This window comes from Ovis aries, chromosome 13 (assembly GCF_016772045.2).
Source record: "Ovis aries strain OAR_USU_Benz2616 breed Rambouillet chromosome 13, ARS-UI_Ramb_v3.0, whole genome shotgun sequence".
NCBI lineage: Eukaryota > Metazoa > Chordata > Mammalia > Artiodactyla > Bovidae > Ovis > Ovis aries.
Window position 1 is genome coordinate 23,586,439 of NC_056066.1, and position 24,754 is coordinate 23,611,192.

At 46.8% G+C, this 24,754-nt stretch overlaps 2 protein-coding genes across 2 annotated transcripts in view; one reads left to right on the forward strand and one right to left on the reverse strand.

Annotated features, from left to right (window-relative positions):
• The first annotated feature begins 295 nt into the window (after positions 1-295).
• PTF1A (pancreas associated transcription factor 1a) lies at positions 296-2,164 on the forward strand. The gene is made up of 2 exons (XM_027976413.3): positions 296-1,197; positions 1,609-2,164. The coding sequence occupies exons 1-2, from the start codon at positions 420-422 to the stop codon at positions 1,809-1,811; spliced, it is 981 nt and encodes a 326-aa protein (XP_027832214.1). The 5' UTR covers positions 296-419; the 3' UTR covers positions 1,812-2,164.
• Positions 2,165-9,792: 7,628 nt separating this feature from the next.
• Positions 9,793-24,754, reverse strand: part of C13H10orf67 (chromosome 13 C10orf67 homolog) — a 106,637-nt gene continuing 91,675 nt past the window's right edge. Inside the window, exon 17 of the mRNA XM_042230387.1 lies at positions 9,793-12,230. Within this exon, the coding sequence (XP_042086321.1) occupies positions 12,139-12,230 (92 nt within the window). The 3' untranslated portion in view covers positions 9,793-12,138. The remainder of the gene's footprint in view (positions 12,231-24,754) is intronic.

The window sequence follows — 24,754 nt, forward strand, 5'->3', positions numbered from 1 at the left end:
CCCCGGGCCGCGCGGCCCCGCCTCCCCTTCGCCCCGGGAGCTCCCTTCGGGAGGAAAGCCTCCCCGGCCCCAGCCGGCCTCCCGGCCCCCTCCCCGCCGGCACCCCGCTCTTGGTGATTGGCTGGCGCCGCGGGTCCCTGGCACGCGCCTGTGGATGTAGTTATAAGAATCCTCGCGTGCCGGCCCTCAGCTTCAGCCGGTCGCCACAGCCCTCCCCAACGCCGCGCGGGCGCCGTCCAGAGCGCAGCGGCCGCGGGCACTCCAGGAAGGCCGGGGCGGGGGTGGGGCGGTCCTCGTTGCCTCCCGTGCCAGACCGGGAGGGCGGGGGCTGCCCGACGAGCCCGAGCTGCAGCCGCAAACTTCCAGAGAACACCCCTACCCTAGGCCCGCAGTCCCCCGGGCCCTCGGCGGCGCAGAGCATGGACGCGGTGCTGCTAGAGCACTTCCCCGGGGGCCTGGACGCCTTCCCGTCCTCTTACTTTGACGAGGAGGACTTCTTCACCGACCAGTCTTCTCGGGACCCTCTGGAGGACGGCGATGAGCTACTGGCAGACGAGCAGGCCGAGGTGGAGTTCCTCAGCCACCAGCTGCACGAGTACTGCTACCGCGACGAGGCGTGCCTGCTGCTGCAGTCCGCGCCTCCGGCGGCCCCCCACGCACTCGCCCCGCCGCCCCCGGGGGGTTCTGGAGAGCCGGAAGACAGCCGCGGCGGCGGCTACTGCTGCGAGGCGGGGGCGCCCCCCGGCGGCTTCCCTTACTCGCCCGGCTCTCCGCCCTCGTGCCTGGCCTACCGGTGCGCCGGGGCGGCCGCGCTGTCCCCAAGGGCGCGGCTGCGTGGCTTGAGCGGGGCGGCGGCTGCGCGGCGGCGGCGGCGGGTGCGTTCCGAGGCGGAGCTGCAGCAGCTGCGGCAGGCTGCCAACGTGCGCGAGCGGCGGCGCATGCAGTCCATCAACGACGCCTTCGAGGGGCTGCGCTCGCACATCCCCACGCTGCCCTACGAAAAGCGCCTCTCCAAGGTGGACACGCTGCGCCTGGCCATCGGCTACATCAACTTCCTCAGCGAACTGGTGCAGGCCGACCTGCCCCTGCGCGGCGGCGGCGCGGGCGGCGGCAGGGGGCCCGGCGGCGGAGGGCGCCTGGGCGCGGACTGCCCGAGCAGCCAGGCCCAGAAGGTCATCATCTGCCACCGGGGTACTCGTAAGTGCGTCCGCCTCACAGCTCATAGAGGGTGCGGGGGACGGGAACGGGAAGGTCCCGGGGCGGGGGCTGGGTGAACGGACCGACCAGCTGACTGACGGACGCACAGACGGGCGGGCTGTGGGTACCGGCCACGTTGAACCGGAGTTGGCGTTTCTGAGGTTTTTCCGCCACTCTGACAGCGGCCCTGAGGGTGCGCGTCCCGGATAGACTTGCAACTTCTGGGATTGCGGGATGAGGGCGCTGGGGGCTCGCGAGGTGGAGAGTGTTGTTCAGAGTAACCAAAGACGCCTGTCTGTCAAAGCGCCCAGAAGGGGATCTCGGAGGACCGGAGGGGCAGTGCTGGGAGCAGAGTTGGACATTCACAATCTGGTTTTTTTTTTTTTTTTTTTCTTCCTCTCACCCCCTCAGGGTCCCCCTCCCCCAGCGACCCGGATTATGGCCTCCCTCCCCTTGCAGGACACTCTCTCTCTTGGACTGATGAAAAACAACTCAAAGAACAAAATATTATCCGAACAGCCAAAGTGTGGACCCCAGAGGACCCCAGAAAACTCAACAGCAAGCCTTCCTTCAACAACATAGAAAACGAACCGCCCTTCGAGTTTGTGTCCTGAGAAGAGTCAGACCTGCCTGAGGACGAGCTTCCGTCTGTGTGCATATTGTACATGTAAATATCTATAATGTAAATGTAACTTAAGAATCACATTTTTCTAATGGCAATCAACTGTTTGTTATTTATCTATTTATTATCCTGTCGAGTTAATGAAATAGACGATCTCTTTTTAAATATATAATTTATATAATTTATCCTGATTTTCTTAAAATATGCAATAGTCTATGATCTTCCCCAGCACCTTTGGCAGAACTCTGTATTATTGGAAGAACTCTGACCAGAAAACGTCATGCTAATTTATTGACAGATACGGTTTATTTCTAAGCAATGTTAATAAATGCTATTCATACCGTTTTCTAAAAGTTGTTTTAAACTTGATAGGTGTAGCTGTATCTTTAAATTAAAGATGAATTAACCTACTTTGTAAAAAGGAAAAAAAAAAGTGAATCAGAGACCCCAAACGAAGCTATACAGGAAGAGACACCTTTTAGATTTAGTTTAAAGGGAGTGGGTTAGAGGATTAGGCCTCATTGGGAGAGTCCTTCCTCTGCATCCCAGTCCTAACACCCTAGGAAGCAAATGGGTCACGGAGTGTTTGTTGCTCTCATTCTTTCAGATGGGAAAGCTAAGGCTGGGAGACATTTGACTTATCCAAGGTCATGGGCATCCTGTGTAATCATAGTGTATAAAGTGGACACTGTGGGTCCGGTGGCGACAGTGGGCTAATTTCTGGGCTAGCGACGGGAAGACGCCTTTCTGCGTCCAAGGGCTGGGGAGAAGGGGTTGCTAAGCTGCCCTGTGACCCATCCCTTCTGCAGTTACAGCATCAGGTACATGGAACTCAGATATACTCAAAGGAAATGAGAAAAGCCACCAGGTTGAGGCCGGAGACCCCCCTCTCGGATGTTTCCCAACAAAACCCAGGGTCTTTGGGATAAGACAAGAAAGGAGCACGCCCTCTCTGCCGCTTCTGCAACTGGGTAATTTCTGAAATTGACTCGGTTTTGCCTCCAGCAGAATCCAGTCCTTTGAGGCAAGCAGCCTGGGGTGAAGGCGAGGCTCCGGCGGAGAGCCGCCCCCTAGCGAAGGGGAGAGGCACGAGGGCGCAGCGGGGAGCGCCCGGGAAGCTAGGGTTTGGACTAATCTCCGAGGCCTCTACGGGCACCTCCCTGGCCTTCAGGGAGCGCTCGGCTGCGAGCGGGAGTCTGGGCGCGCGGCTCAGAGTGCGGTACCCCGCGCGCGCTCGGACCGCGCGGGTGCGGAGCGGGAGGCGCGGAGCAAGGTCTCGCGCGTCCCGCGCGCTCTTCCTGGCTGATCCACAACGCCGGCGCCCCGCAGGCCCTGGGGAACCGAGATGCCACTCCCCGGCCCGCAGCCGCCTGGTCGGCCAAGGTACGATGGCGCATCTCCCTTGGTACCCAAGGCCCTTCCGAGGGACAATATGTCGGCAGCATGCTAATTGCTTTAACCTAGTTTCAGACCCACTGAGGGGTTCCCCGCGCGCCGCGGGTGCCATGGACGTCATCCAAGAGCAATTAAAGCGAGGCCGCGAGCCCGACCCGCAGCGCGGTCTGGCCAGACGAGCGGAGATTCTGGGTCGCCAAGCTCCCAGGAGGCCCTTGACCATGGACCCTCTCACCCCTTCCAGCCCCACTCGTCCCTCCCCCTAAAAGATGGAGATTTCACACTGGAGGAAGAATTTGGGAACGAGAGAAAATAATTCGATTTTGTCCTGTATTAGGGCCTCATTAAACACGAAAGTTGCTTTTGCACAAGTGCTTCTATCAGGCATGTAATCTCATTACACTCATTAGAAAGTCAAATGGTAGGCAGACTTCAACTTAATTATAAGTTATGTAAGTTCTGTACCGTTTACGTCGGCTGCGTAGACCTGCGTTTCAATTGGATTAGGGGATGTGGCACTCTGCCCTTCAAACACTACCATCATTGTGATGTGGCACCTTTTATTTTGCGTGCCACTTTTTTTGTGATTCAATGCTTCAACGACACCCTTTAGTGCGGTGCAGATGAAGCGGAAGAGCCAGGCTGAGCATGTAAAACACCAGGGTCTCTATCTTGTCACTCTTCTGTCCTGACTTGGCAAGTCCCTTTAAACACAACCTTCAAAGAGACTGACAGCTTCTTTTTATTTACTCATAATCCATTCATCCTAGTGTAGCAATTCTTAAAAAAAAAAAAAAGCAGCAGTAGCAGCAGAACAAACATATCATTTCAGGGTCTCCTCTGGCGTCGGAGAGGCCGAGCTGCGCCCTGCTTGGTGCAGGAGCAGCTCTCCCGGTGGCAGCGCCAGGCTGGAGAGCCTCTGGCCTGGGGCAGCTCTGGCCAGTAAATCCAGCCTGGCACTGGAAGGATTGTTGTGGGGGCAGCTTGAGTGGCAGGTATTCAGCGGTTCTTCTAAGTCCAGATTTTTCTTCCAACTTAAACAAAAATGCATATGAAAATAACTCAGTAAGCCAAGCTTCTGGATGGCTGTGGAGACACTCTGCTTGGCCTTCCTATTCTGAATACTCACCAGCCCCTGCCCTGAAACCCAGCCTGGGACCACCAGGAGAAAGAGTTTAAAGTCCTTCCTGGCTGCCCTTGTCCATTTAGCATAATAAAGAAGCTGCAAACCCAGAAGGGAGGCCTTTTCTGATCTCCACTGGCTGGCAAGCTGGCATTCCCTAGTGGCCCAGACTCCATTGCAAGCAGTCATGGGGTGGGGAGGCATACAAAAGAGGGTTCGGTAAAGTCAAAGATTGGAGTTTGAGGAGGGCCTCCTTTCCCCCATATCTTAGCACCTCCCACCAGACACACATCCTTAATTCCAGTCCACTCATCCTCCTGGTCTCCACTCCAGGTTCTCAGCCATTCTGCCTTGGTGTCAGAGTGCCTAGGGTTCTAGTCCATAAAAGCCCTTCCTCCCATCCCTCTCTCTCCCCTACATTTCTGGTGATGTGGAGGTCAGGATCTTCTCAATGTGGGCCTTAAGAGAAATTACATGTCACAAAAGGGCAGCTTTCCATTTTCAGAAGCTGGGAGCCAAGGTAGCAAACCTCCACATTGTTTTTCCATCAGGAGGTTCTCGTGTTGGAGGTGAGGTGAAGTGGGCTGGCTCCTGAGTGGGGGAGGAGGATAGGGACAAGAAGAGCAGAGCCCTCTTCCTCATCCTGAGCTGGCTGGCCTCTGCGATGGAGCCCCCTTGTGAAGCCTCTCCCTTCCCAGAGAGGGCACACTATGGACTAATTAAAAGCCCTCATAAAGAAGTTGAATTCTGGAGCCCTTCAGTCACGTAAGGTAGAAAAAAAGTAGGTGGGAAAGAGGGTGAGCTCCCCGCCCCTCCCCAGGCTGGGAGCAGGGCGCACAAAGAGCCGTGTGGGAACTCCTGTGAAATCGGCTGAGGGTGATTCCCAGGACTGCTCATCTGCCAGGACCAGGATTAACGCCCCTCGGTGGAGAGGGTGTGAAGCCTCTTAAATCCATAAAATCATCCTATTTCCATTAATGGGCCTTTTCGGTGGCACCGAGTACCAGCTGCGGGGTTGAACAAACACCAGTTGAGCACTCCCTGGCGAGAACCTCTCTGGGAAGCGCCCTTGCCCTCCCTCTCTCCCTCACCCTCCCCTCCCATCGCCTCCCAAAGCCTTCTGCAGCCTGTGGGAATGGTCCTAAATAATTCCACAACCAATTGCGTTTTTTGAGATCTGGAACCACCGGGAGGAAGCGATTCCCACGACAGGGATGTGGGGTCTGGCCAACAGGTGTTCGGATTTGGCCCAGGGAGATGGGGAAACCCAGGGAGGGAGACTGGGGCTGCCAGAATGCAGGCCGCTCAGGGCCTCCCGGCTTTACAGGCCGTGGAAGCCGCAGACAATTGCAATGATATCTTTATTGCTAGGTTCATGTCCTGGGCTATAACATATCAATCCCTGTCGTGGTTCTCCAGGGTGCACCTGGTATTTCAAACTTGTTCTTTTTGTGCTTCTGGGTCCTGGGCTGCAGCTGCCTAAAACAAGCAAAGAGAGAGGCCCTTACAATGTCTCCAAGACGTGTTGGCATGGTTTGCCTGTCTTTAATGTACCATTAACTATTGTCTTTAGACAATATGGGAACTGTAAAGCATGACATGTGTTATAATAAAACACATTTTCAATGATACACTTGGACTTGAGGCTGGGGTGCAGAAAACAAACAGGCCCAAATCTTGTTTTGTCTCCCTTGCTAAGCCTACTGGCAATTAAACTTAAGACCACTGTTTCCCCCCCTCCTGATCAGCCAATTAAATTTTATGTCTCCTAATTTTTCACATAGAAAAAAAGTCTCCGTGCTGGCCCCTAAAGACATTGATTTTCTTGCTATCACCTGGCGCTCAGACCTTAGTTCCATTTATCAAGAAGGGAAACGTCAGGCGTTACATAAAGTGACTCTGTTACCATAAGGCTCTCACCATCCTGGCCTATTGTTTTCCCTTGTTAATAACTCATTACCAGGATTTAACAAATCAACCATTACATATGTTTTGTGTCTCCATATTTTGATCCGTACGATTAAGCAGATGTTACGATTGAAAATTGAAAAGTCCAAGGCTACTCTAGTCTGAAAGAAAGAGGGCAGCCTCAAACAACGAGCTAACAATGAGATTCAGAAGATCTTCAGAAAAACATTTACCACCAATAAACAGACTCCAACCTGCTCCATTTCAACCATTGTGTGCTTTGGGGGAATAATTAAGTTTAATAGGAATAGGTCTGGAGGGTTTTCAATGCCAAGACCACAGGTGCGGGGTGGCATGATGAATGATTTGCCTGATTTTTGCCAAGCTCAAGGGCTCTTCTCTTGGACTTTCAAGCAGATAGAAAATATTGTCATTTCTTTTAATTCACAGCATTACTTTCAAGCCGAACAAAGGCCGGGGCCGGGGGGAGGCGGGGGAAGGGCTCGGCTGTAATGAAGCGCCTCGGAGGCGGAGGTGCAGCGGCGGAGGCTGAGGCGGCGGCGGAGCGCGCTGCTGCGTTTGTGCGCAAGCGACTCTCCTGTGCCACACACAAAAGGCTTCCCTTTCCCCACCTTCTGCCGCCTTTCAGCCCTCGGGCCCCCGCCGAGCCGGCTCCCGGGACTCCGGGGGCCTCCTGGTCCCATCCCCAGGGCAACTCGGCCTTTGGGACATCCGCCCCTGCCGAGGCAAACCTCACCAAACTTTCCCCAAACTCGGCGGGCTGGGGAGGGACCCTAGCCGGAGGCGCGCATGCGCCCCGCCCGCTGCTCTGCGTTCCCAGGGTTCCGGAGAGCTGGGGTGGAGTCGGACCAGAATCCCCCGAGGCCCGCCTAGCCCGTGCTCCAAGGGCAGTCGGGGATCGGGAGCTGGCTGTCTTCCCTCGAGGCTGGAAGTGGCTGTCCGGCACCGGGCTCTCCGCAGCCCTGCAATCTTTGCGCATGGAAGTCTCCAAGAGGGGCTCCAGGAAGCGGCGAGCAGAGAGGGGGCCGAACGGCCTGAAGGAGGGCAGGAGATGGGACGCAAGGCTTCCTGTGGGGAGACCCGGGGTAACAACGCCCCCTGGCCGGGCGGGAAGCCCTCGGACGGCCGCCTGCAGAGGGTCCCGTGGCCTGGGGCGCAGGCTGCGGCGAGCTGGTTTTGCCTATGGGCGGAGGCGCCAGCGCCAACAGCGGCAGCGGTCGGGGCGCGGGTTTCTAGCCCGCCCCTACTTTCGGAGATCTGGGAATCTCCCCTTGCTCCACTGGGGGGTCTTGGGTTTTGGCAGACCCCCGCCGCTTCACGCCAACGCTTTCCCTGGTGGGGGGGTCGGCACCTGTTCCCAACAAGCTGTTGCGCTGACGTCGCTTTGGAGAGGCGCCGGCGCGTTGCTTGGTGGTGGTGGGCTGTGCAGAAACCCCCAGGCGCCAGGAAGAATTTAGGGTCCCTGCTAGTGAGAGGCACCCTTTCCCTGCCTCTCGTGGCACGCGGTGTGCTTCACCCCTGCCTTTGTCCCGGAAAACCAAGGCGTCCCGGGCACTTCTGCATTTGGCCACTCTGGGGACTTCTGTATCTCTTTCTACTTTGAGTGGAAGGACTAGACGAAGGTCTGGATTAGGAACACACCACGGACTCGTTGAACCCTTGTTTCCTTCTCGTCCCCCAACCCCTTTCCGCCAGATAGGACTCTTTAGTACCCCACCCCACTCCCAAGTACTCCTAGAGAACGGTAGTTCCCCCCCCCACCCCCCGCCCCCGCTCCTATCTTGGAAGAGCTGGCGCCTGAAATATTCTCACCCTTAGAGTGAATTTTCCTGAATTATTTCTGGTTTTACCCATTTCTTTTCAGCAATTGCACAGGATCCCCTTTAGCTCCTCTCTTGTTTGGGCCACAGAATGTCCCCCAAATAGCTAGGTAGTCACCTGGAGTGCCAGCCTATGGAATTGGTTTCCTGGGAGAAGGCTAGCTAGTGGATGTTTCTAGAAGGAGTTTTATTATGAAATCCAGTTGGGCAAGCGTTGTGAAATGGATAGCAACAGTGTGTTGGCATTTGGATTTTCAAAGAGTCATGTGGACTCGAATTGGGACAGTCCTGGGGGGTAAAAAAAATTATCTCCTGACCTTGGTCAGTGACATGCTAACTCCAAGTAAAATTTGTTAAAGAACCACTTCTCAAGGAAGGACTCTGGGCTACACCACCACTCCCAACACACACCTAACACTGGTGCATAAATCTAAATATTGGGGTTCAACAGCATGTGTGGACATAACAAATGTGAGATGACTTAAAGCAAATATTTGGAAGTTTTCCCATACTTTGGAAAACATCCTTGATGCCTTGTTTTTTGATGGCTGCTCAATAGACACCATGAGGGGCTGGCTGAGCTGTCTCCTCCCCAGCCTTCCTTTTGCGTGCAGTGCTTTCATCCAGCGCTTGAATTGTGTTGTCAAAATTTAGTAGAGGAAAGAAGAGGGGGGCATGAGAACTGGGGAGGGTTTCCTTGAAAAGTCTTGGAAATCGGTATTTTTGCAGGTGTAGAATGTGCCTAATAACCATAGCTAGTGCGTGCTCCCCAATGGCGAGGGTGTGACAGGGACAGCTGGCTCAGTTTTCAGCGTGAAAACACCCCCTCGGTGGACCAAACACAACGACACTGACCTTTCTGCAGGGGGAACGGAGATGTGCCTTTGACTGAATTGGCCATAAAGACGTCTTGCTATGACTTTTGTTCCCCACGAAAGCAAAGAAATATTGCGTTTAATATGAGAAGTACTGTTCACAGCTTTTCTGTGCCCCTTAAGAAATATTACAGTGCTGATTTACTGGCCTTCTTCCTCTGAGTTGGCCCCAAGGCTGGAGGGTGGAGGGGTAGGGTTGGGGTCGGGGGGCGAGGACCGAGGAGGAGGCTGCAGAGGGAGTGCGGTAAATCGCCTGTGCCTGTTTCCAAAGTTCTCCCTTCGCAGCAGCAAATTTATCAATCTTTTCATCTGACAATACTTTGAAATATATCATTGTCATCCACAGTTGTTTGATAGATTATCTGCAGGCCCCAGCCTTTTTCAAGGTCAAGTTGAAGATTCTTGTTTGCTGTTTAACTGGGTTGTTTAAAAACTCAGAACAATGCCTGCCTGTTAAATTTTCACTTGTTCTCATGGGGCATTCCAAAGCAAGTTTTCCTATTGACCGGATGTCGGGATATTTCATCCCTTTGAGCTTCTAAATTCAGCAACCAGGGCTTGGCAATGAAATCAACAGGAGAAGAAATGAAATTTAACCTTAGAATTTGCAGACACTAAGGAGACTGAACCATCTTTCATATCTCCTCCAAGTGTGTACTAATGTTGCTCTGCATGTCTCGGGCTGGTTATAGCCACACATCTATTCAACTTTCTGCCTTTATTCCAGTAGAAGCTGCACATACACTCCCCTAAAGTAGAAGCACAAAGAAATGGCGGCCACTCTGTCAGCACATAACCTGTTGCTCTAAGAACATTTTATAATAAAATCAGCCTCTAAATCATCATGTTTCATGGACATATTTATTTATGCTTTTAATGGAGACAGGCTTCACAGTTTCCACTATATATGCGATGATTGATTTTTTTTATTCAGCCAACTTTTATTTACCTTGCAAAAATGTTCTGGACCAATGTGATAAATTACAGATATGCAAATTTCTTTGAATGGTGTTGTAAGTGTGTCTAGCTGGAGCTGAATAACGCCTTGCAAGTCAGTCTGTGCGAGCTCAGGACCCCAGGGAGCTGATCAAAGCACCCATTCTCTTTCATCCCCGGTATTCTCCTCCAAACTATTTTGATACAATATGTTTCCATGATGCACTTAATGTGCTAGGGACATAGAACTCATTACAACCTAGCTAGTTCTGCCGACCTCTTTGTTCTGAGGCAGAAAGTCAAAGAAAAAAGGAAAAGCGCTGCCAGTTGCCAGCTTTCTGAAATGCTAAAGCATGCGTCATTTTTCACCAGGTCTCGTCTTAATATCCTCAAAAGACAAACTATGAAACCGGCCTCAGCCCTTTCTGGCATTAATTACACTGCTGTCCAGCCGATCTGTTTTTCCTATTATATGCATTTCTCAGCAGGGATTTTTTTTTTTTTTTTGCAAGAGTAATGCAGCTGCAAGTTAAACTATGAATGCATTTTTATCACTGTGGAAAAATAAGTGAAAAGGCTGCAGAACACACAACTGAAGTTTGTAAAAAGTTTCTGGTAGATAAGATTTAGGGTGGAACTTGGGAGGTTTGCACAACTTCTGTAAAACCTGAAATTGACTAACAGCCTCACAAGCATTTTCAATGTGCCCTCAGTGTTTTGTAGTCACTCATTGTGCCATGCGAAATTCCTCTTTGGTACCCAAATAAATCTTAAAGGTGAAACCTTTCGAGGTTTCTCTGAAAATTCTAAAGTGAAATAGTCCATCCTACACTCAACCAGGAGGCTGCTTCCAAGGAATTTCCGTCCAGGATAACAGCCCAGAGAATATAAATTCTATTTCACTTCCTCCGCTTCTTGTAGGGTTGATTGGTTGGTGGAAATGGCTGGCAGCCAGTTCTGGGAAAGCTTCCAGACCTGACTCCGATTAACCCTCTCTGGTGAAACTCTGCTGGAAACCAACTCACCAGCAATTGCCATTAATCTACTTACTAATTAAGCCAATTCATTTCTAAAGGAGAAAAATTCCTTTCTTTAGCCAAACTGATGGGAGGAAATTTGAAAGAAGCGCCAAACTGTGTAACTGTAATTCAGCCAAGGACTGCTAAAACAAGGTGTTGATATATAGCAGCAGATTAAAACAAGTTTCTAGGGCAACACTCCTTTGGAGACGGTGGCATATAGTGCATAGTAGATGAAGCTCGAATAATGCTTCAGGGCGCTATGCCACCCTGTGTCCTCGCGTTGAAAATACCACGTCTCTCTCCAGTTAAATCTGGTGCCTTTTACGCACAAACAAATCGCCTCTGTAGCTTTCTTTTGCACCAGAGTACATCAGCTTTATGTGATGGCCACCGCAAATATATTTCTTGAGATTTAATAAACGTCTTTATAAATCTGTAAGCCAGAGCTTACGATCTTGAAACTGGGCTGCAGTCCGGGCCTGACTTGTAGACAAGGGAACCGAAAGGGCTGGTTTGACCATTACGCACGGATGAAAGCAAACCGGGCTTTCAGAAAATGGTGCCTGACATTCAGAAAGAAGAGATGCGTGAATCTTCATCTCGATACTTACCAGGAAACACAACCCCAAAGAGTTTCCACACTTACTAAAAAATTGTTTACGGCATTTAAGATATGTCTAGGAGCCCCGCGCCTATGTAAGAGTGGACCTCCTTGGAAGACATTTAAAATCTCCTTCGAGGTTTTCTGGTACGCCTTTATGGATCAGTTGGTGGATGAGTAGACAGCAAATCAGTTTGACTTAGCGTTACAGGGATTCCAGGTGGGAATGACACAGGGTTAGTGCCTCAAGCTTTTAAGTTTTAATTGAAGTTCGTTCCTTCCCACCCTAAGGCGGTGGGGGCGCCCTGCTGAGCCCAGGGAGCGCCCGGATGGATGTGGCGGCGGCTCACGGTCTGTGCGCCTCGCTCACCACGCACCAGCCAGCGGTTTCTTGAAGGGTTTGGAAAGTTGCGCACAAAGCGCGCGCAGAGCGAGCACTTCGCGTTCTCTTCAAGTGCGCCAATGAGTATGCGGCACCTGAAGACCGTACAGTTAGGTTAGAAACGCCTTGAAGACAGTGTCCTTCGTCAGGGAGGCAGGCCTTACGCCAGGGTGGTAAGGGCCCTCTTCCTGCCCCCACCCCACCCCCTGCTCTGAGCAGCGCAGTGTTCTTTGCGGCTACTCGGGAGCAGCCGTGTTGCTCTCTGTGGTGTTCTGGGGCGTTGACTGCTTCTCCTTCCGAGATTCTTCCTCCAGATATTCTGACCTCACTAAACAGAGGGAGAGATGAAAAGAGGTGTAATTTGCTTTACTTAAACAAGTAAACTTACTTGTTTACGTAACTCCCCACACACTTTCACTCTTTGCCTCCCTTTAAGTGGGTTCTCCAAGGCCTGGCCCCGGCTGGGGGGGCCTCCTCAGTAAACTGGAGGGGAGGGTGGGGCAGGTCAGTCTGGCGGTCAGCTCCTCCAAGGCCTTTAAAGGAGCATGTGCCGGTGAAGTTTCCCCTGAGATAGTGTTCCTGTTGTCCCAGACTGGAGAAACGGTCTGAGGTGCCTGTGACCAGGGCCAGTAAATGATCTTCTTCCGAAGTTACCGCCCTAGAATTAGTAGCCGTTTATGAGAATACAACAAGGCAGGGGTGGACTTGTGTTTGGGTTCAAGGACCTAACTCAGGTTTACATTTCCGTTTGTGTTTTCAATCTTTCCTTCTTATGAAATAGACAATTTTGAGTAAGAAGGAAAGAAAATCAACTTGGGGTGGGGGCGGTTCTAAAGCTGGGGATGGGGAGGTTTTGCCCTCCCCACCCCTCACCCCAGGCTGGGCTCTCTGCTCCCTAGGGAGGGACATTTACCTGGTGTGTAAATTGTGAGGAAAGCGTTGGGGGTCTGAGACAGGAAAGCCACAACATGGGATGTGATGTTCCAGCTTTGAAGGGGAACAAAGGCCCTGAGCTAATCCCAGTGAAAGCCAGGAGCGTGGAGAAGGCAACAAAGACTTGCAGCCTGCGGTCACCGGTAGGTGTCAATGTGGACACTTATGGCCGGCGGGGCAGTGGGAGAGGGGAACACAGAGCCGCGCTGTCATTCCAAGGCTTAACATGAACAAAGATAAAAACGTGACAAGCTCAGCTTTCAATGGTTGGGAGGTTCAAAGTGGAGTGCTAGGGAGTGTATCTGGGTCAAGTCTTTTCTGAAGCAGGGCTCCTCTTTCTCTCCTATTATCAGCCAGGGAAGTTCTGAGGCCTTTTTCCTGAGGTAACTTTTCTTACTGATAGAATTCTTCAAAATAATGTCTGACTCTACCCACTGCCTAAGGTGAAGAGATGGAGTTTTCAAGACTTCCAGACCTCAGAAACCCAAGTGGCTGTATTAAGACTTATGAACTTGAACATCCTACCTTAACTCTCAGGATAAAGTTCATGGACTCTTGTCTGCATTTCATGAAAAGAAATAACATTTTCTTTTGTGAAACTGTTCATACATGTAGATGAATTGACAGGTAAAATAATTTAGAAAGTATTCATCCAATGAAGAAGTTTCATTAGGAAACCATTGAAAGGATAATGGAGACCTGGGAGAATTAAATATGACTGTGGTTTCAGATTCCCTATTAGAAATCCAGCAGAGAAGACATCAACCAGCAAATGAATCTCCTCTAGAATCTGGGAAAGATAATTGAGAATCCTCCACTAATGCAACTGATTAGCAAAGATCATCTTACAGAATGAGTAAGTGGAAATGACAACAAATTATGTTTATCCTAAGAACATGGACACATTGTGTGCCTTAAATTCTGGTATTAGAACCAAAATACAAATTTAAAAAAATGATCATATAATAAAATTCTGATTTTCCTTAGTTGAAGTAAGCCTCCTAAATAATAATTTTAAAAAAGGATGTAAATATCCTAAAAAGACTAATGACATTTCACAGGTAATGCAATTTAGAAAGAAACACTTCCATGTTTTCTTTTCCAACAATGTGCATTTTTGTAAACTGCTATAAATTGCAATTCAAAAGCACTGCTCTCACCATCCCCAATCATTTTTTATACTGATCAAATGAATGCAGATACTCCCATTTGGGAGGGGCGACATGACATTTCACTTGGCAGTTCTAAACAGGTCACAGACCTTTCACAGACCCTAAGGCAGTGGGAGGGAGTGCTTTACTAAACCGTGTAACCAAATCAAACCAATGGTTACCCCTTTTCAAAACCATTGGAATGGTCTGCACAATGCTATTCACATAGCAGCAGAGAAACTGAAAGGATGGTCATCCAATGGAAATTTCTTTCCTTTTGTTTACACTTACAGAGCTCAAAAAGTATACTAGGAGGAAAACAATTACATTTGCTATGATAAAAGTCATAAACACTTAACATGTGTTCTGGCTGGTGTAACCGGCATAGATATGGCCATCCATTGGTATGTATATATATGCACATGTATGTATGTATATGCATGTATATTTATTGGAGATGTCCCTTTGTTTGAAACCTTAGGCACAAAGACACAACATGGCTGCCCTCAAGATGACCTATTGCTTTCAAGTTGCTTGAACACATCAGAATTTCCATTGTTAAGGTTGATTAATTGAAACTGATAAGTTACCATGAATAAAGATTGTTTTTCTGTTTAATGTGGTGGGCCTGATTTGGTAAATGCCTCATTCATGTAGCTTTGCAGTGCAGCATATGGGCAAGAGTCATTCAGTATCACAAACATATACAATTTATTATGCTTGTATGAGCACAACCAAAAGGCCTTCCTATTTTAATGACAAAGTTTCAGTGAAAAATTCCATTTAAAGAGTCACTAGAAACATGATGTGGGATTTTTGTCATTTATTCTTAAGAGTTTACATCTCTGAGTAGTTTTAAAACTAGCTTATTTAAATACAGTTTTTAGAAAAGATGCAAACGTCCAAATTATACGTTAGCAATGGTCATTGGGAATACAGCAGAATTTATGTTAAATGTTAACAGACATACGAAGAGAAAGCACCTTTTCATCTGACGCTGCCTTGTGTGCTATGTAATTGATAAAGTGATCTTAAATGTTTCATTGAGGTGCCATCAACAAAAGTTCCCAAGTTTACAAAGAAAATGTGAAGGGTGTTAGCTTCCTGAAGTCTTTTTTCCCTTTAATAAACGAAATCAGAAGACAACATTTAAAAATAATTTAGGAACTATCACATGAAAATACAGTGGATTTATTAATTTGCCCACAATTTCACTACTGTTAGCTTCCTTCCCTTGAAAGTTGATGTCACTTTTCAGCCTACATCAAAAACTGTCATGAGTATTTACGGTAAAGGTAAGTTTTAAAATTTTTTCTAGTGATGTTGTACAGAAACATTCATTTTTCATTTCAGCTGCTCACATAATCACCCGAAGAATAATAATGACAACAAAAATCTACGAGAGACTTGCTAATGAACTAAAGAAATGACAGTATCAAACCATCAAAGAGATAGTTACCATATTCAGCCTTTAATGTCTTATCAAATAAATTCTCTGGTCATTCATGTCCATGAAACAGTTCAAGTTCACCCAACATTTCTCAATTAAATTAGATGGGTAATCTCAGTTCAGCTCTTCAGGAGAGTAATAAACCACATTGGTCACAGCTGACCACAGCTAGTATGCGATTCATAAAGGACTGGATGTCCATTGGAAAGCTAATCAGTGCACCGTCACTTGTAAAATTCCCTCCTGCATTTTGAAGTGATAATCTGTATCTAATTTTTAAAGAAAAATTTACTCTCCTTTCACTCTTCTGAGACCAATTTCTTTTCTGGACCTGAATAGAGATTATTGGTGAACAGTACCAAATAGCTTTGGTATGTGTACAACAAAAACCCACCTCTTTGTAGAACATAACAAATTATGCAATGTTCACAGATGTGCTTTGCATTGTGCCTTTTGTGAGAAAATGAAGGCCCAAGTCAATTCCCACCCCCCTCTTTATGAAAGCCTGGGCTCCCCATGCAATCTGTCCTAATCCTGGGGGAAAAAAAATCATTATACCTAATATGGAAGCTTCAGATAGTTATCTGAATAGGGATTTTTTTCATTTGAACTTTTGGTCTCTGTAATTTGCAGAAGTATGAGTTTGAAGTTGCAGGCAAATTTGTTCCTAGAAACAAGCAGTGAAGATTAAAATGTTAACTGCTCCTCTAACCCACAGCTGATATTTAGAGGAAATGCTGTGTTCACATGACCTCATGCTTGAATTTATAGGCCACCAGAGAAATAGAGTCATTTTTCAATTACAGTTTGAAAAAATTTACACACTGAAAATATTTTAAATCTTGTTTCTGTATTTTGGCTTTTTGTGATTTTTATCCAGGAAGAGGCTAATCCTATTTCGTGAGGTAGCCATCGCTGCAGTAACGGTGACAAATGCTGAGGGGCATTCTCAGGTTCACCCTGCTTCATGGGACCTCTGTAAATACAGGTGTTACTTTTACTGAATGTGCTGGTATTTGGGAATCAGTCTTAGAATAGATGTTTCAAGCACTGAGGAGATTCTCTGCATCCTCAGTACCTAGCCCAAGGCTTTGTTTATAGTACATGCTCATAGTTATTCTATGATCCAGCAATTCCACTCCCCAGCATATATCTGGAAAAAATAATAATTCAAAAAGATACATGCACCCCAATGTCCATAGTAGCACTATTCACAATTAGCCAAGACATGGAAGCAACCTCAGTGTCCATCAACAGATGAGTGGATAAAGAAGACATGGCACATATATACAATGGAATATTACTCAACTATAAAAAAGAATGAAATAATGCCATTTGCAGCAACACAGAAGGACCTAGAGACTATCACACTAAGTCAGTCAGACAAAGAAAGACAAATACCTTATGATATCACTTATATGTGGAATCCAAAATATGAACTTATTTATAAGACAGAAACAGACTCACAGACATAGAGTGGTTACCAGAGGGGAAAGGGGGTGGAGGAGGGATAAATAGGGGTTTGGGATGAGCAGATACAAACTACTATATATTGGGTTGGCCAAACATTTTGAGTTTTTCCATAATACCTTATGGAAAAACTGGAACAAACCTTTTGGCCAATGTAAGCTGACTGTTGCTCAGATCATGAACTCCTTATTACCAAATTCAGACTCAAATTAAAGAAAGTAGGAAAAGCGCTAGACCATTCAGGTATGACCTAAATCAAATCCCTTATGATTATACAGTGGAAGTGAGAAATAGATTTAAGGGCCTATATCTGATAGATAGAGTGCCTGATGAACTATGGAATGAGGTTCATGACATTGTACAGGAGACAGGGATCAAGACCATCCCCATGGAAAAGAAATGCAAAAAAGCAAAATGGCTATCTGGGGAGGCCTTACAAATAGCTGTGAAAAGAAGAGAGGCGAAAAGCAAAGGAGAAAAGGAAAGATATAAGCATGTGAATGCAGAGATCCAAAGAATAGCGAGAAGAGATAAGAATGCCTTCTTCAGCGATCAATGCAAAGAAATAGAGGAAAGCAACAGAATGGGAAAGACTAGAGATCTCTTCAAGAAAATTAGAGATACCAAGGGAACATTTCATGCAAAGATGGGCTCGATAAAGGACAGAAATGGTCTGGACCTAACAGAAGCAGAAGATATTAAGAAAAGGTGGCAAGAATACATGGAAGAACTGTACAAAAAAGATCTTCACAACCCAGATAATCATGATGATGTGATCACTCATCTAGAGCCAGACATCTTGGAATGTGAAGTCAAGTGGGCCTTAGAAAGCATCACTACGAACAGTGCTAGTGGAGGTGATGGAATTCCAGTTGAGCTATTTCAAATCCTGAAAGATGATGCTGTGAAAGTGCTGCACTCAATATGCCAGTAAATTTGGAAAACTCAGCAGTGGTCACAGGACTAGAAAAGGTCAGTTTTCATTCCAATCCCAAAGAAAGGCAATGCCAAAGAATTCTCAAACTACCGCACAGTTGCACTCATCTCACAAGCTAGTAAAGTAATGCTCAAAATTCTCCAAGCCAGGCTTCAGCAATACGTGAACTGTGAACTTCCTGATGTTCAAGCTGGTTTTAGAAAAGGCAGAGGAACCAGAGATCAAATTGCCAACATCTGCTGAATCATGGAAAAAGCAAGAGAGTTCCAGAAAAACATCTAGTTCTGCTTTATTGACTATGCCAAAGCCTTTGACTGTGTGGATCACAATAAACTGTGGAAAATTCTGGAAGAGATGGGAATACCAGACCACCTGACTTGCCTGTTGAGAAACCTGTATGCAGGTCAGGAAGCAACAGTTAGAACTGGACATGGAACAACAGACTGGTTCCAAATAGGAAAAGGAGTACGTCAAGGCTGTATATTGTCACCCTGCTTATTTAACTTAAATGCAGAGGACATCATGAGAAACGCTGGACTGAAAGAAACACAATCTGGAATCAAGATCGCCGGGAGAAATATCAGTCACCTCAGATATGCAGATGACACCATCCTTATGGCAGAAAGTGAAGAGGAACTAAAAAGCCTCTTGATGAAAGTGAAAGAGGAGAGTGAAAAAGTTGGCTTAAAGCTCAACATTCAGAAAATGAAGATCATGGCATCTGGTCCCATCACTTCATGGCAAATAGATGGGGAAACAGTAGAAACAGTGTCAGACTTTATTTTTCTGGGCTCCAAAATCACTGCAGATGGTGACTGCAGCCATGAAATTAAAAGACGCTTACTCCTTGGAAGAAAAGTTATGAGCAACCTAGATAGTATATTCAAAAGCAGAGACATTACTTTGCCAACTAAGGTCCGTCTAGTCAAGGCTATGGTTTTTCCTGGGGTCATGTATGGATGTGAGAGTTGGACTGTGAAGAAGGCTGAGCGCCAAAGAATTGATGCTTTTGAACTGTGGTGTTGGAGAAGACTCTTGAGAGTCCCATGGACTGCAAGGAGATCCAACCAGTCCATTCTGAAGGAGATCAACCCTGGGATTTCTTTGGAAGGAATGATGATAAAGCTGAAACTCCAGTACTTTGGCCACCTCATGCCAAGAGTTGACTCATTGGAAAAGACCCTGATGCTGGGAGGGATTGGGGGCAGGAGAAGAAGGGGACGACAGAGGATGAGATGGCTGGATGGCATCACTGACTCAATGGACGTGAGTCTGAGTGAACTCCGGGAGTTGGTGATGGACAGGGAGGCCTGGCGTGCTGCGATTCATGGGGTCGCAAAGAGTCGGATACGACTGAGCGACTGAACTGAACTGAATATAAAACAGATAAACAATAAGGTCCTACTGTATAGCGAAGGGAACTGTATTCAGTTTCCTGTAATAAACCGTAATGGAAAAGAATATACATATATATGCATACACACATATACCTATATATATGAATTACTTTGCTGTACATGAGAAACTAACACAACATTGTAAGTCAACAATACTTCAATTAAAAAATATAGTAGGTGCTCATAAAGTCTAGGGAAGGAATGAATAAATGAATGTATTAACAAAAAGAAGGTGAAACCTAGGAGGTTAAGTAGTGTGGGCCCTTGGCATCCACGGCCTTTCCCATTGCCTCCCATGTTGACTGGTCTTAGTCCCGAGACTTGCCCTAATGGGACAGGAGCAAATGTGCCAGCAGATTCAACAGACCTGTGTGTGCATTGGCACTTGCTCTTTTTTGCTGCTCCTGAGAACCCTGACACCACCATGAAAGCAAGACTAGGTTTGTCTAATCAATGATGAGAAATATAAGGTATGATTGCCTCTGTCATCTCAGCAGACACCCAGCCTGATGGCCAGCTAACTGTGGGATATTAGTGAGCCCCAGCAAGAGCAGGCAGAAGACCTATGACCTAGGTGCAGGCATGTAGAAAGTCACAGAAGCATAGAAGAACATGGAATAGCAGGGAACAGCTATTCCAAACAAACAGTTGGTGGTTTGTTATGACTAGATTAGGCAGCTCATGTAGGAGAGAGGCAGGGATTATGCATGGTTTTATAAGCTAAACTCAAGAATTTAGTTCTATCCTAAAAACCACAGACATCTATTGAAGGATTAAGCAGAGGAATAACAAAAGTGAATCAAAGAATGAAATCCTCAGTGACTCCCACACTCACTACTCAGAGCTGGTGGCAGAACTGAGAATCAGGAGAGACTGAGAAGGATGCTCTGATAAGTAGGGGGAGAGCAAGAACAGGCTGGTGTCTTGGATTAAAGAGGAGAACATTTCACGAGTTAAGGGAGGCTCGGGGACTTCCCTGGTGGTCCAAGTGGCTAAGACTCCATACTCCCAAGGCAGGGGGCATGGATTCAATCGAATAACAACAAATGGTGGATAAAATTGACAACAGACTTCAGTGACCCTGAGCAGAGGCTCAGAGGCAAAGGCACAGTAACAACATGTGGAGGAAAAAATAACTGCTAACCCTGAACATCATATCTTGCTAAACTACCCTCAAAAGGGAGATAAAATTAAGACAAACAGAATTTACCAAATTACTGAAGTAATGATCCTTTTTAGCATGCACATACCCTAAGATGCACACATACACAGAGGGTATTCAACTTGTAATTCTCTGTTTTCTGAATATTTGAAATATTTCATAGAAAAAAAGTTTCTAAATTAAATAAACCTATAAGCCTTTCCTCAATGCATTCTTACGAATATGAGAACACAAGTAATAAGATTACTTTATGATTTTTTGTCACTCTAGTTTACATTTGTGTAGAATACAATAGTACACAACTTATTTTTTCCTATGACCTATTTTTTTTTTCATGTGATTGATTCAAGATGAGGAATGTGCATTAAAGAAGCTGAACCAGCCAGGAATGGGACAGGCTGAGGACTAGAGTCCTGTGATACTTCTTTACACGACTTACAAATATCTGCTTTTGGTTCTCAATTTATTTCCTCAAACTCCAAACCCGGAGTTCCTCCTGCTGAAAGGAATATTCATATGGTATCTTTCACATACAAATGAGAGTCATTTCCTAAGCAGGTTGATAAAAAGTCTAGGGGTCCCCAAGGAGAGAGGGGTCTGGAATTCTCAAGGAGGAAGAAAGGACAAACTTTCTCCTCTACATTCCTTAGGATTTTATAACAACAATGCATCCTGCCTGAGGACAGTGTCTGGATTAAGCCTTCTGGCTAATCCTGTTATCTTCAGTCCAGTTCAGTTCAGTCGCTCAGTCATGTCCGACTCTTGCGACCCCATGAATCACAGCACGCCAGGCCTCCCTGTCCATCACCATCTCCTGGAGTTCACTCAGACTCATGTCCATCGAGTCAGTGATGCCATCCAGCCATCTCATCCTCTGTCATCCCCTTCTCTTCCTGCTCCCAATCCCTCCCAGCATCAGAGTCTTTTCCAATGAGTCAACTCTTTGCATGAGGTGTCCAAAGTACTGGAGCTTCAGCTTTAGCATCATTACTTCCAATGAATACCCAGGACTGATCTCCTTTAGGATGGACTGGTTGGATCTCCTTGCAGTCCAAGGGACTCTCAAGAGTCTTCTCCAACACCACAGTTCAAAAGCATCAATTCTTCGGCGCTCAGCTTTCTTCATGGTCCAACTCTCACATCCATACATGACCACAGGAAAAACCATAGCCTTGACTAGATGGACCTTTGTTGGTAAAGTAATATCTCTGCTTTTCAATATACTATCTAGGTTGGTCGTAACTTTTCTTCCAAGGAGAAAGCATCTTTTAATTTCATGGCTGCAATCACTGATTTTGCAGATTGCAATCACTGCAATCTGCACTGATTTTGGAGTCCAAAAAAATAAAGTCTGACACTGTTTCCCATCTATTTCCCATGAAGTGATGGGACCAAATGCCATGATCTTCGTTTTCTGAATGTTGAGCTTTAAGCCAACTTTTTCACTCTCCTCTTTCACTTTCATCAAGAGGCTTTTTAGTTCCTCTTCACTTTCTGCCATAAGGGTGGTGTCCATCTGCATATCCGAGGTGATTGATATTTTTCCCAGCAATCTTGATTCCAGCTTGTGCTTCTTCCAGCCCAGTGTTTCTCATGATGTACTCTGCCTATAAGTTAAATCTTAAAATGTAAATTATGGGGGTAGGTCTGCTGAGGTCTTTACAAACTCCGGACGTTCTTTTGATTCATTGTAATGACTAACTGGAGAGTATATAACTCCATTGCTAACACTGGCAAGGGGGTACTCTTTCTGCCCCCTTCTGATGCCTATGTCAGAAGCTTTCTCTATCTCCTTTATACTTTAATAAAACTTTATTACAGAAAAGCTCTGAGCGATCAAGCCTCGTCTCTGGCCCCAGATTGAATTCTTCTCCTCCAGAGGCCAAGAATCCTGGCATCTTTTCGTGGTTCAGCAACAACCTTTAACAAAGATGTCACTCCCAGTTCACTTAAGAGTGTACTTGATATGTCCATGAATTTGTGTGAATCCATACACAATATCTTGCAACATTTTGCCATTTCTCTAACAGAAACATTACTAAATTTAAAAATTAATACCCACTCTGCTGCTGCTGCTAAGTTGCTTCAGTCGTGTCCAACTCTGTGCGACCCCACAGACGGCAGCCCACCAGGCTCCTCCATCCCTGGGATTCTCTAGGCAAGAATACTGGAGTGGGTTGCCATTTCCTTCTCCAATGCATGAAAGTGAAAAGTCAAAGTGAAGTTGCTCAGTCGTGTCCGACTCTTTGCGACCCCATGGACTGCAGCCTACCAGGCTCCTCCGTCCATGGGATTTTCCAGGCAAGAGTACTGGAGTGGGGTGCCATTGCCACTACCTAAAACCTTTCTCAATATTTGGTTAACCACCATAAAAGGCTTATATAGTTTATAATGACTCTTAAGTAACTGGGCAGCAATGAGCCTCTGGGGTTTGGGATGAAATCAGTGGCCACAGGATCCAGAGAGGCAGCTGGAATCCAATTTATGGCCCAATAAATGAATAACACACCAGAAAGTATTCTTGCCTCATGCTTCATGTTTTGGAGAGCTCTGAGTACCAGTTTGGGGCATAATTAGGAATATGCTTTGTGGCATTTATTCAATGAAATTCTGCCTGTGCTGTGCTTAGTTGCTTAGTCGTGTCTGACTCTTTGTGACCCCTTGGACTGTAGCCCACCAGGCACCTCTGTCCATGGGGATTCTCCAGGCAAGAATACTGAAGTGGGTTGTCATGCCATCCTCCAGGGGATCTTCCCAACCCAGGGACTGAACCCAGGTCTCCTGCATTGCAGGCAGATTCTTTACTGTCTGAGGAAATTCTACCTACATATACTTAAAAGCAGGCTTCCCAGGTGATGCAGTGGTAAAGAATCAACCTGCCAATACAGGTACACACCAGAGACTTGGGTTTGATCCTTAGGTCGGGAAGATCCCCTGGAGGAGGAAATGGCGATCCACTCTAGTATTCTTGCCTGGAAAATTCCATGGACAGGGGAGCCTAGTGGGCTACAGTCCACAGTGTTGCGAGTTGCATACAACTGAGCGGCTGAGCACACAGGCATACTTAAAAGCATCACTAGACTGAATTAATATGAGACAGTCCATCAAATTAATAAAATATATGTATTAGTTGTGACATTTTTTCTGCTAAGTTGTTATGATCTTACTTACAAATTCAAAGTTTTTTGCCCGCCTACTTGTTTTAACTATTTTAAAAAATAATTTTATTGGTTTATGTTTGGCTGTGTTGGTCTTCGTTGCCGCACAGGATTTTCTCTAGTTGAAGTGAGAGGGGGCTACTCTCCAGTTGCAATATGTGAGCTTCTCATTGCGGTAGCTTCTCTTATTGCAGAGCTAAGGCACATGGACTCAGTAGTTGCGGCTCTCAGTCTCTAGAGCACAGACTCAGTAGTTGTGCAAAATTAGTTGCTCTGCGGCATATGGGATCCTCCCAGATCAGGGATAAAATCCGTGTCTCTTGCATTGGTAGGCAGATTCTTTTAACACTGAACCACAGAGAAGCCCCCATTTCAACTATTAACACCGTTTTCAAAGTACTGTTGTCATTCAGCTACTAAGTTGTGTCCGACTCTTTGCAACCCCATGGACTATAGCACGCCTGGCTTCCCTATCCTTCACGGAGTTTGCTCAAACTCATGTTCATTGAGTCAGTGATGCCATCCAACCATCTCATCCTCTGTCATCCCCTTCTCTTCCTGCCTTCAATCTTTCCCAGCATCAGGGTCTTTTCCAGTGAGTCAACTCTTTGCATTCAGCTTCAGCATCAGTCCTCCCAACGAATATTCAGGGTTGATTTCCTTTAAAATTGACTGGTTTGATCTCCTTGCAGTCCAAGGGACTCTAAAGAGTCTTCTCCAATTCAAAAGCATCCATTTTTCAGTGCTCAGCTTTCTTTATGGTCCACCTCTCACATCCATACATGACTACTGAAAAAACCATAGCTTTCACTATATGGACCTTTGTCAGCAAAGTGATGTCTCAGTTTTTTAATATGCTGTCTAGGCTGGTCATAGCTTTTCTTTCAAGGAGCAAGTGTCTTTTAATTTTGTGGCTGCAGTCACCCACTGCAGTGATTTTGGAGCCCAAGGAAATAAAATCTGTCACTGTTTCCATTTTTTCCCTATCTATTTGTCATGAAGTAATGGAGAAGACTCTTGAGAGTCCCTTGGACTGCAAGGAGATCCAACCAGTCCATTCTGAAGGAGATCAGCCCTGGGATTTCTTTGGGAGGAATGATGCTAAAGCTGAAGCTCCAGTACTTTGGACACCTCATGGGAAGAGTTGGCTCATTGGAAAAGACTCTGATGCTTGGAGAGATTGGGGGCAGGAGG

Coding starts and splice junctions, on each gene's coding strand:
- PTF1A (XM_027976413.3), top strand. CDS start 420: ATGGACGCGGTGCTGCTAGAGCACTTCCCCGGGGGCCTGGACGCCTTC. Junction 1,198..1,608: donor CATCTGCCACCGGGGTACTC/GTAAGTGCGTCC, acceptor TCACCCCCTCAG/GGTCCCCCTCCCCCAGCGAC.